This window comes from Oncorhynchus gorbuscha, linkage group LG12, assembly GCF_021184085.1.
Source record: "Oncorhynchus gorbuscha isolate QuinsamMale2020 ecotype Even-year linkage group LG12, OgorEven_v1.0, whole genome shotgun sequence".
Lineage (NCBI taxonomy): Eukaryota > Metazoa > Chordata > Actinopteri > Salmoniformes > Salmonidae > Oncorhynchus > Oncorhynchus gorbuscha.
The window spans coordinates 59855158-59868282 of record NC_060184.1 but is presented as its reverse complement, the minus strand read 5'-3'; the positions used below and the strand labels follow the sequence as shown (position 1 = coordinate 59868282).

The 13125-nt window shown below is 42.0% G+C and overlaps 1 protein-coding gene across 2 annotated transcripts in view; it reads left to right on the top strand.

Moving 5' to 3' along the window:
• The window catches only part of snx7 (sorting nexin 7), a 35405-nt gene extending 24549 nt beyond the window's left edge, over positions 1-10856 (top strand). For both annotated transcript variants that reach the window (XM_046292498.1, XM_046292499.1), the window contains one exon: positions 10302-10856. In XM_046292498.1, coding sequence (XP_046148454.1) covers positions 10302-10382 — 81 coding nt within the window. In that variant the 3' untranslated portion in view covers positions 10383-10856. The remainder of the gene's footprint in view (positions 1-10301) is intronic.
• Positions 10857-13125: the final 2269 nt, after the last annotated feature.

Sequence of the window (13125 nt, the reverse complement as noted above, 5' to 3'; positions counted from 1 at the left end):
CATTCGCTGCACAAATGTACCTAACCTAACCATAAACATCAATGTCTTTCTTAAAATCAAACAAGTATATCTTTTTTTTAAACTTGCATATTTTGTTAAATAAATGCATGTTAGCAGGCAATGTTAACTAGGGAAATTGTCACTTCCTTTGCGTTCAGTGCAAGAAGAGTCCGGATATATGCAGCAGTTTGGGCCGCCTGACTCGTTGTGGACTGTTTCTTCCTAACAAAGACCGTAATTAATTTGCTAGAATTTTACACAATTATGACTTGACATTGAAGGTTGCGCAATGTAACAGCAATATTTAGACTTGGGTTGCCACCCGTTCGACAGAATACGGAACGGGTCCGTATTTAACTGAAAGAATGAATTTTTTTGTTTGTCAGAAATGATAGTTTCCGGATTTGACCATATTAATGACCGAAGGCTTGTTTTTCTGTGTTTATTATAATTAAGTCTGATTTGACAGAGCAGTCTGACTGAGCGGTGGTAGACTGCTGCAGGCTGGTAAGCATTCATTCAAACAGCACTTTACTGCGTTTGCAAACAGCTCTTAGCAAAGCTTGAAGAACAGCGCTGTTTAAGCCTATCAACTCCCGAGATTAGGCTGGCAATACTAAAGTGTCTATAAGAACATCCAATAGTCAAAGGTATATGAAATACAAATGGTATAGAGAGAAATAGTCTACATGTCATAATTCCTATAATAACTAGAACCTAAAACTTAACTGGGAATATTGAACCACCAGCTTTCATGTTCTCATGTTCTGAGCATGGCACTTAAACGTTAGCTTTTTACATGGCACATAATTGCACCTTTTACTTTCTTCTCCAACACTGTTTTTGCATTATGTTTAATTATTTGAGGCTAAATTGATTTTATTGATGTATTATGTTAAGTTAAAATAAGTGTTCATTCATTATTGTTGCAATTGTCATTATTAAATATATATATATATATATATATATATATATATTTTTTTTTTTTTAATTTATCGGTATCAGATTTTTTTTGGGACTACCAATAATCAGTATCGGTGTTGGAATATCATAATCGGTCGACCTCTAGTTCGAACTCTAACATCTAGTGGAACACCTTCCCAGGTGAGCATTTGCCCACTGAAGTCTGTTACGATTCCGAACTGCAGTCAGGTCAAGACTCTGGTGAGGATAACAAGCACGCAGATGAGCTTCCCTGAGACTGTTTCTGACAGATTGTGCAGAGATGTTTGTTGTCATCTGTCTGGGTGGCTGCTCTCAGACGATCCCGCAGATGAAGAAGCAGGATGTGTGAGGCCAGTGGATGTACTGCCAAAAACTCTAAAATGACATTGGACGCGGTTTATGGTAGAGAAATTAACATTCAATTTTCTGGCAACAGCTCTGGTGGACATTCCTGCAGTCGGCATGCCAATTTAGTGGCCTTTTATTGTTCCCAGCACAAGGTGCACCTGTTTAATGATCAAGCTGTTTAATGAGCTTCTTGATATGCCACACCTTTCAGGTGGCTGGATTATCTTGGGAAAGAAGAACTGCTCTCTAATGGGTATAAACACATTTGAGAGAAATAAGCTATATATATTTGGGGTCTCTGTGTGTGTGCAGTTGAAGTCGGAAGTTTACATACACCTTAGCCAAATACATTTAAACTTTTTTTTTTTTCCTGAGGTCTTGGCTGATTTTTTTTTTCTTTTTTTTTTCTTCATGATGTCAAACAAAAAGGCACTGGGTTTGAAGGTAGGCCTTGAAATACATCTACAAGTAAACCTCCAATTGACTCAAATGATGTCAATTAGCCTATCAGAAGCTCTAAAGCCATGCTATGATTTTCTGGATTTTTTCCAATCTGTTTAAAGGCACAGTCAATTTAGTGTATGTAAACTTCTGACCCACTGGAATTGTGATACAGTGAAATAATCTGTCTGTAACAATTGTTGGAAAAATGACTGTCATGCACAAAGTAGATGTCCTAACAGACTTGCAAAAACTATAGTAAGAAATGTGTGGAGTGGTTGAAAAACACGTTTTAATAACTCTGACCTTTCTTAGTGTAAACTTCCGAGTTCAACTGTGTGTGTGTGTGTATATATATATGCGCGCACACACACTACATGGCCAAAAGAATGTGGGGACATGCTCGTTGACCATCTTATTCCAAAATCATGGCCATTAATATCGAGTTGGTCCCCCCCTTTCCTGCTATGCCAGCCTCCACTCCCCTGGGAAGGCTTTCCACTAGATGTTAGAGTTGCTTTGGGGACTTGCTTCCATTCAGCCACACGAGCATTAACTTGTCACTAAGCTCAGGGTCTTGGGTCAGAACGCCAGGTGGTGAGGGTAGGCAACAACACCTCTGCCAAGCTCATCCTCAAAACGGTGTTCCCCCTCCTGTACTCCCTGTTCATTCATGACTGCGCTGCTGCTATTGTGCCTCTTCAACCTCAGGCAGCTGAAGAAATTCGGTAAGACCCTCAAACTTCTACACACATACACCAGAACATTCTGTCAGACTGAATCACTGGCTGGTATGGAAACTGCACCTCCCTCAACCGCATGGCTCTCCAGAGGGTGGTGCGGTCAGCCCAACGTATCATCTGGGGCCCGTTGCTTGCCCTCCAGGACATTTACAGTGCTCTGTGTCAAAAGAAGGCCAAAAAGACCATTAAGGACCAAAGTCACCCGAGCCATGGACGGTTTACTGAGCTACCGTCTAGCAGACTGAGTCAGTACAGGTGCATCAGTGCCAAGACCGAGACTAAGAAACCACTTCTATTACCAGGCCATCAGACTGTTGAACAGCAATCACTAGCAGTCTACCAGGTGACGCACACTCACTCACACAAAACACACGTACACGCTATCTTACACACACACCCACATCGTTGCTATGGCACCTATAGACATTGCAGCTCTGCTTCTAGCTCCTAAACAATTTCAGTATTTTTTTAAAGTTTTGTCTTAGGTTATTAGCCCAGAATGTTTTTTTTCTGTTATTGCATACAGCCGGGAAATGACTTTTTACAAGCATTTCGTGCAGTAATAACATCAGCTAAATATATGTATGCGACCAATTAAATTACATTTGATTTAACACAGTCACACACACACACACTCACACATACTGTATTCCTGATGTGGCTCATTGTAATATTTCTACTACTGTACTTTGTATTTAGTTACACTGTTTCTACACTCCGCATATTTATCTACTTGATTCTTGACATAGGTCACTAATATATCTACTGCTGTACGGATCATTCTTAGTATGTCTCGTGGAAATCATTTTACTTTCAGATGGCATTCCCACCCCTTGACTTTTTCTTACTGCCTGAATTGCAAATGGATTAAGTTGAGTTTTTGTCAATGGCTTGCATTCAATAGCCCATAATGTCAAAATGTCCAAATGTGCTTAACAAGTCGCATCAGTTGCATGGACTCACTCTGTGTGCAACAGCGATTTTCAAGCACAGATTTAACAATGCAGACCTGGCAGGTTTTCCAATTCCTCGCAAAGAAGGGCACCTATTGGTAGATGAGTGGGGGGGGGGGGCTTAATTACACCCATTCACTACAAAGATACCACTCAGGATTTCACCATGAGGCCAATGGTGGCTTTAAAACAGAGTATGTCTGTGTTATAAGAACTGAGGATGGATCAACAACATTGTAGTTTTTCCAGAATACTAACCTAAATGACAGTGAGCAGAATGAAGCTTGAGGTATATGATTGGGCCGTGATTGGGAGTCCCATAGGGCGGTGCACAATTGGCCCAACATTGTCCGGGTTTGGCCGGACTAGGCCGTTTTTGAAAATAAGAATTTGTTCTTAACTGAATTGCTTATTTAAATCAAGATTAAATAAATAAATATTTTTTTTTACCAGGCACCCTAACAGGGTAGTTACAAACAGCACAGGAATGAAATCAACATGTATTGATCACATCTTTACTAATGCTGCAGATATTAGCTTGAAAGCAATATCCACATCCATCGGATGTAGTGATCACAATATAGTAGCCATATCTAGGAAAACCAAAGTTCCAAAGGCTGGGCCTAATAGTGTATGAGGTCATACAATAAGTTTTGTAGTGATTCCTATGTTATTGATGTAAAAAATATCTGTTGGTCCGTGGTGTGTCCGTGGTGTGTAATTCATTGGCAAGAATAGCAAATTTAGGCATAACATGCCAGCAACAACTGCTGACACTACACATCCAAGTATATCTGACCAAATGATGAAAGACTAGCGTTGTAATTTTAAATTTCCGAAAACTTAATGTGGAAGAGGTGAACAAAAATATTGTCTGTCAACAATGACAAGCCACCAGGGTCTGACAACTTGGATGGAAAATTACTGAGGATAATAGCGGAAGATTTTGCCACCTCTTCAATTTAAGCCTACTAGAAAGTGTGTGCACTCAAGCTTGGAGGGAAGAAAGTCATTCCACTACCTAAGAATAGTAAAGCCCCCTATACTGGCTCAAATAGCCGACCAATCAGCCTGTTACCAACCCTTAGTAAACTTTTGGAAAAAATTGTTTGACCAGATACAATGCTATTTTACAGTAAACAAATTGACGACAAACTTTCAGCATGCTTATAGAGGACATTCAACAAGCACAGCACTTACACAAATGACTGATTGGCTGAGAAATTGATGATATAAAGATTGGGGGGGCTGTTTTGTTAGACTTCAGTGCGGCCTTTGACATTCTCGATCATAGTCTGCTGCTGGCAAAACATATGTGTTATGGCTTTACACCCCCTGCCATATTGTGCATAAAGTTACCTGTCTAACAGAACACAGAGGGTGTTCTTTAATGGAAGCCTCTCCAACATAATCCAGGTAGAAATAGGAATTCCACAAGGCAGCTGTCTAGGCCCATTACCTTTTCCATCTTTACTAAAGCCACGGGCTTTGAGGAAAACCAGTGTGTCGATGTATGCGGATGACTCCACATGTCAACTACTACAGTGACTGAAATGACTGCAAAAGTTAACAGATAGTTGCAGTTTTAGTGGGTGGCAAGGAATAAGGTAGTCCTAAATATTTCTAAAAGTATTGTTTTTGGGACAAATCATTCACTAAACCTGAAATCTGAACTAAATCTTATAATAAATAATGTGGAAATTGTGCAAGTTCAGGTGACTAAACTGCTTGGGGTTATGCTGTATTGTAAACTGTTATGGTCAAAACATATTCATACAACAGGAGCTAAGATGGGGAGAAGTATGTCCAAGATAAGGTGCTGCTCTACCTTCTTTGTGAGAGGTATTGACATGTTGAATGCACCGAGCTGTCTGTTTGAACTACTGGCACACAGCTCGGACACCCATGCAAACCCCACAAGACATGCCACAAGAGGTCTCTTCACAGTCTAGAACAGACTATGGAAGGCACACAGTACTAAATAGAGCCATGACTTCATGGAACTCTATTCCACAGCAAGTAACTCATGCAAAAAAAAACATTATGGAACAGTGGGGACTGAAGCAACACAAACATAGGCACAGACGCATGCATACATACACACGATAGCATACGCACTATACACACGTATACATGGATTTTGTACTGTGTCTATGTGGTAGTTGTGGAGTAGGGGCCTGAATGCACACAGTCTGTGAATGTATTGTAATGTTTTTAAAATTTTAGAAACTGCCTTAATTTTGCTGGACCCAGGAAGAGTCTGGGGATTCATAAGAAATACAAACAAGGCACTAAAGTAAAACTGCAAAACATATAACAAAGAAATGAACTTGGATGTCCTGAATACAAAGTGATATGTTTGAGGGCAAATCTAACACAACACATTACTGTGTACCACTCTTCATATTTTCAAGCATGGTGGTGGCTGCATCGTTATGGGTATGCTTGTCATTGGCTAGGACTAGGGAATTGTTTGGGGATAAAAAGAAACAGAATAGAGCTAAGCACAGGCAATATCCTAGAGGAAAACCTAGTTGTCTGCTTTCTAACAGACACTGGGAGATATACACCTTTTCAGCAGGACAATAAGCTTAAACACAAGGCCAAATATACATGAGATGCTTAACAAGAGGACATTGAATGTTCCTGAGTGGCCTAGTTTGTTGACTCAAATCTGCTTGAGAATCTATGGCAAGACTTGAAATTGTCCGTCCAGTAGTAATCAACAACCAAATTGACTGAGTTTGAATAGTTTTTAGAAGAATAATGCGCAAATATTGTACAATATAGGTGTGCAAAGCTCTTAAAGACCTACCCAGAAAGATTCACAGCTGCAATCACTGCCAAAGGTGATTCTAAAATATATTGACTCAAGGGTGTGAATACTTATGTAAATTAGGCTTCTGTATTTCATTTTCAATACATTTGCTAACATTTGTAGCAACGTTTTCTGTCATTATGGGGTGTTGTGTGTAGATCAATTACATTTTGAGTTTAGGCAAAAATATACATCTGGAAATTCAAGGGGTAGGAGTACTTTCCAAAGGCACTATGTATAAGTTGCATTTTGATTACTGTTAGTGCCATTTGGGATGAATCCAATTTAACTACCCAACTTTCCTCATTTAAAAAAAAATTGTTGTACTTGTTTTTACTTGTTAATTATTTGTGTACTTGTTTGACTTTTTACTGCATACTTAGGAGCTAGGAACATAAGCATTTTGCTGCACCCGCTATAACATCTGCTAAACTGTGTGCGCGACCAATAAACTTTGAGTTGATTTTATTCAGGTGTTGAAGGAGGCTGGATTATGAGTGTGCCGTGGGCTTTGTGAATGATTCATGTAAGACCTTTAATAAGAGAAGGGTCTAGGAGGTCCGCACTCGACACTGAGAATCCAGGATGAGAGGTATGGGGGGTGGCGGCAGTAAGCCTGGGAAGGGCACAGAGCATTCCCTCATCTACCTCGCACCACCACCCTACTGCATTCTTCACCCTGTGATACCGCCAATGCAATAACCTGGCCCTACTGGCGAGAAGGAAAATGAGAAGAGGAGAGCAGGGATGGATGCGTGACACAGAGAGGGATAGATAAAGGGAGGAGTTAGATGGAGGAACCGGGGGAAGGAAGGAGGGGATGAAAGGAGTAAGGTGAATGGAAGTTCGTACTGGGAAAGGGTGGAGAAACTGGGGAAAGGGCTGTACTCTGACTCAGTGAGGTGTTTGCTCTTCCTGAGATGGAATATTAACATCAATTATGGGCTTGGATAAATCTCAGCGTGCATGCTTGTCTGACTCATCAGTTTGCCTGGGGGTTATAGACCCATTTTCCATACTTTGTTCCATACCTGTCACATTCGATCTTCTCATGACTGTAACCATACTGAGATACCCAGGGCTAGGTCACACAGAGGTCATAGTTCAGTTCTCTGACAATTACTGTAATATAGACATATTATTACTAGAATGTGAAAAGCCCCTCAGACCAGAGGTTCTATTTGTGACTGTAACCACTGTGTACATTTTTTAAATTTCCAAACCAATGCCCTCTCAAATGGTTTGTAAACAGGATTTATTATTTCCTACAGATATCGTGTCTCTGCATAAACGCTGGCTGAGAGGAATATAGGGATATTTTAGATATCTATCTATTCTAATCTTAATGGTCCTTTTGTTGGTGTACTATGAATTCTATTTGCATTAGATTTAGAATCTGCCTGTTCATCACTGTACCCACTCTGCATACAGCACAGCAACTGTGTGTCGTTCTGTCAGGTTGCAACATCAACGGAACGCCATGGTTACTCCATAGCAACTACGGTTTCTTCAATGATGTTTCTTCAAATGGACATGGTTTTACTTGCAAGGTGTTCTAGATTTGCAACAATTATCTACCTTGTTCTTATCACCTCTACCATGGCATTGACAGTCAATTCAACTCTTCTGACTACCTGAATATTGATGTGAAGGAAGTCAGTGCTGAGCTCAAGTCCATAACTTTCTTCTGGACTAGTGCAGCCGCTCTTGTGCTTAAAGATGTGTGTGTGACTACGATGTGTGTGTGTGTGTGCATGTTTGCTTGTGCGTGCATTCTTGCATCCACTGGTGTTCATATGTAATGCTGCCTGATTTATTTCAGTTTACCTGTCTTCTGGCTAAACCACTGGAGCCTAGAGGGAGAAAAGGAGGATAGCTAATGATGTTAACGAGGCTAGCGGTCTCTTCCCCCCTTAACAATCTCCTTAATTAGCGCGCTAGTCACACTGCTACACAGGACCCATTACCTCAGCTGGAGCTGTCACAGGCTGTGTCAGGACCAGCACTGATGGAGCTCCTCTACCAGATAAACACACACACACACACACACACACACACACACACACAGGCACTCCCCTCTCGGCAGCAGAGTGTGTATTGACATTTGCCTCCTTGGTAATGCACCGATAGCCACCCGTGATTGGATGGCGACTTATCACCCCTGTGGGGCTTCTGCGTCAGTGCACACGTCAGTCCAGACATGCTGGGACCAAGGACAGATTATACCCTTCAATTTTGGGTCCAATTATTCACTTCGTTATAGTTCGGGTACCTGTACATGTTGGTCATGTCATACTGAAGATGCACCGGGCGTTATGTGTGAAGGCAGAAGTTCTGAAACGAGACACCATAATGAACGTCAGTCGTGCACAGGAGGATCACCTGCTGGGTGTCGACGAACAGTGACGATTCAACATGATGGCCGACGTTCTGTGGTCAGAGGCGATGGGATGGCCAACCGCTCATTATGGTGCCTTGTCCTTTTACAGTGCTCAGGTGTGAGGTTCCTCTCTCTGCCTCCCATTGTGCTGCCATAAGGCTTTTTAGTGTTGCTTCAATCAGACCGTTATCCTCACAGCTCCACTGCAAGGTATGAACTTAAAGGGCTTTGTATCTCCGGGAAGAATGCTGCGTTGGCGGCAGGGTTGTACTTCTCTCCCAGCCGGGTCTTTTTAAATGGATTTAGCTGTCGCCCGATTTCCCCTGACTGTTTTATTCAACAGTCTGTTGTCTTATCTGTATTTGAGGGCTTAAACACTGTCTGGAAGGAAGGATAAGTTGCACTAGCTATGTATTGCTTTCCTCAACCACAATAATCCTTAAACACACAGTCTTATCTTGATAAGTACTAGTCAAACCTGTTTATTTATCCCACAACATGCGGTATCATTAAGTATAAACGTTCAAGTTTGAATAAACTCAACCTCAAGGAGTTCGCTGTGGAAGTAACAAAAACTTTATTTTTTTCTGTCAGCCAATGTTTCACCGCTTTCCTCTGTGTCTAGATCTTTCCTGTGATCAGTTCTGTGCATCTGCTCCCATTTCGTATTCTAGCCAGCTGCTGAGTCACAGAGAAATCTGCTATTCACCATTTTTTTCCCCCTCTGCTCGTGTGCTCTGTGTACCCCGTGTAGCTCACAGCAGCTCTCTCCCTGTGCTCTGTGAAGCTTGTGGCCCTTGGTCTAGTCTATGGTAACTCTTTCCGCCCCCTCGCTATTCGCCCCTCTGTACTTGGGGACAGAGAGCAGAGCTGTGCTATCCTTGTATAACCCATGGTCCTTAGTGTACAGCAACTCTGTCCCGGTTCTCTAGTTAGCTCTGTCCCTGTATAACCTATTGTGTAAACCAGTTTTTTCCATACTCTGTTTAGCTCTGTCCCTGTATAACCTGTTGTGTAAAGCAGCTATGTCCAAACTCTGGTTAGCTCCGCCTTCTCTGGGCCCTGTCAATGAGGCTGATGTGTAAAGGTCAGACTGAGTCTGTGTCCCGTGGTGGAAGGTGTCATCATGATTAAGCACTAGTGACATGGCAGTCAGCTGGCTACCCACGAGAGCCAACATGACAGTGGCAGGAGGCTAAGTTTGGAAGAGGAGAGAAGGATGGAGAGTGGAGTGAAGGGTTGGTTGGGTGTGGAAGATTGGGGTGAGAGGAGGCAGGGTGAGAGGAGAACGGGATGTTTAGATGGGGGGAGGATGGAGACGGAGGAAATAGGGCTGTTTGGGTGGGTGCTTGGCTCTGTTTGGGTCAGAACATTAATCACAACCTTGTCAAGTGACAAATAGATGAGACCGAAGTCCAGGGAGCAGCCGGAGCCTGTGAACGAAATTGGCTGCTGAATCGAGGCATTCCATGTGTGTCTGACTTACGGCGACCATTAAACAGACAGCTATTACTTTGGAAGTTTAGATGACAGAGTGGAAGGTTTTATTGATGTGTGGAAACATACTGACTGGCTCGAAAGTTCACAGACCTGCCGTTTCAAATGAGTGATTGTGTGTGTATGAGACTTACCGGTCTGTCATAACCTGATGATGTGGGTGTTCTCTCCTCCAGTGTCTGGCAGTGTGGGAGACCTTCCTTCTCTCCCAGAGAACAGAACCCAGCGAGGAGACTGACAGAGACAACACCCCCTAACCTCCACGATGCACTTCTCTATTACGCAACCCTCTGCCTACCACCCCCTACCCAGGGGGCACAGCCAAAGACATCTTCCAGCACAACCCGGGGGACTCCTGGAATTTAACCCTAATCATTCCAATGAAGCTTCACTTTAAAGTCACTTTAGCACAGACTGTGATAAATCTGAGAGATCTTTAAATATGCATGATCAGCCAGCCGCTGCCTTAGGGCTTCTGTATGTACAGCCCTGGATCTGAGGGTAGATATACTGAGTACACTGATGGATCCACCATGATTTTCACAGCAATACGATGACATACTTGTTTACCTGTTTTACAATGACTCACTATGGTATTTTGATAATAGAAAATAAACTAAAGAGTGCCACATTTTTTTTTTCATTTTATATTATACACATTTTTCTCTTTTTGTAAAGCTTTAAATTGGGTTTTTAAGATGTTGGCATAATAAATGGATTGCTACATTGCATTTTCTCTGTACATGGTGTTTTATGGAGCCTAAGCTATTGGCTTGTAGTTAGTCTTAGCAGCGAGCAGCAGCAGCAGCAGCAGCCTCTAGAACTTCTCTTTGGATGGCAATGTTCTTTTGATGTAGGTGCTTTTCAAGATATTACGATCTGCGAAGCTTATGACTAACACTACCGTCTGAAAAGGAAACCATGCTAAACTCTTCAGGAAAAATGCAATCTTTTCCGTTGATCATGAAATATAATCCATTTTCACACCAGTGTCTCGTTACATCAAACCAGAATCGCTCTACTATAAATGTCATGGTGCTACTTGTAATCGAAAATAGTTATATTTGTGGCATACATTTTGTTTTGCTTTGTCAGCTTGATGGGGATTTTCATGCTGTACGTGTGTGAGAACGGACAGTTGAGTAGAGATGCATGTTCCCTGCTTAACTAGGTTACCCACTAAAGGCCTAATCACATTCAACATTAAAGAACCCTTACAATAACAGTGCCCTGAAATTAGGCCCTTTATCTGCACTTTATTGAATATAGAACGAGCAACGAGAGGAAAGGAAAGCACATGCTTGTTAAACCAAGAGCTATAATCAGAGGTACTTCCTAAATGGCACCCTATTCCCTATATTGTGCACTACTTCTGACAGGGCTCTGGTCAAAAGTCATGAACTATAAAGGGAATATGGTGCTGTTTGGGACACATCAGAACGGGCATCAATACAGTGTTCCAAAGCATTCCATTAGAATATAATATTATATTGTGTGAGTGTGTTAATCAAGTTTAAACTATGGACCATGTTTGGTGGTTTCTCAGGGACTCCTTTACCTCCACAGTTCCAACTGATTCCTTTTGATCAAGCCGTTCTGAATAACTAATAGTGAGGTGAAGACACATAATTTACCACCTCAATGGAAAACCTGCCCCTGAAATGGCAAACTATTCTGTATTTCGTGCAATACTTTTCACCAGGACCCATTGTGCTCCATAGGGGATCGGGTGCTATTTAGGACACCCATAACCAGATTTCTTTCTCTGGCTATGCTGTAGTGAACGCTAGCCCTGCCATGTGGGTATGAATACTGCATGGCAGTATGGCAGGGCTCTCCAAGATGCCCGCCTGCCTGCCCCACTGCCGGGTCAAAGAGGAGGGGTGCAGGGGAGTCTTCTTCCATTCGCTATCTGATTCAACATTAATCCAGATGGAGACACAGGAAGCTGATGAATGATTGGAGAGGTTTAGCTCTTTTAGTATGCATCCGTAATGGCAACCTATTCCTTTTATAGTGCCCTACTTTTTTTTACCAGGGCCTGTAGGGATCTGGTTTAATATAGGGAACTATAAAGAGAATCAGCTGCCATTTGGGACACAAATGTAGACTGCTAATGACTATCTGAGGGATGGATGTGTTCAAGTTTCTTTGCCAAGTTTAATGGACGCATTGAAAATCTTATTCAATGCTCACATAACAACCGTACGAAATATAGGCTATAAATATACCAGTGCAACAACCAGCAATGAAATCAGTAATAAAACAAACTAGCGAAAGAATAAATCTGATATAAATCAAACAATGCATTGACTGGAGGGCTTTCTCACAGAGATATGGTGTTCAATAAACAATAGTTTATCTTTTTGACATATACGCCTCACAGAAGACATCTTCTGTGTTTACGCAATACAAACATTGGCATTTTTGCTTTGGGGAGAGCAGAGATGGGCACACGAACACACTGTTTTAGACAGTTGGTGCCCAAAACAGTCACGTAGTTACTCCTAGTGAAAACATTTGCATTTGATTTATACAAGAGGGCTATAATGGCAACAGGAGTGCCTATCATCACCAGTATCAGGTGTGCTACCGTGTAGGCTGCCGAGGGGAGGATGGCTCATACAGTAATAATGCCTGCAATGGAGAGAATGGAATTGCATCAAATCATGTGTTTGATGTATTTGATACCATTCCACCTATTCCGCTCCAGCCATTACCACAAGCCCGTCCTCCCAAATGAAGGTGCCACCTACCTGTGTGTGTGCACAGTTCCAGAGATGGATAGTTAACACATATAGAGTGATACAGCCCAGTTGGCGCAGTGTCACTCACACAGTCATTAGAATGTGCAGGAGGGATCCTCTACATCTAGCACTTCAAACAGCTTAGAGCTTTCACTGGTGGTGAGGTGAAAAGAGAGAGGGAGGTATAGCTTTACCATACACTACTGAATGGGTGTTGAAGCTCTCTATTGCGGTGTTCGTGAAAAAAGAGTCT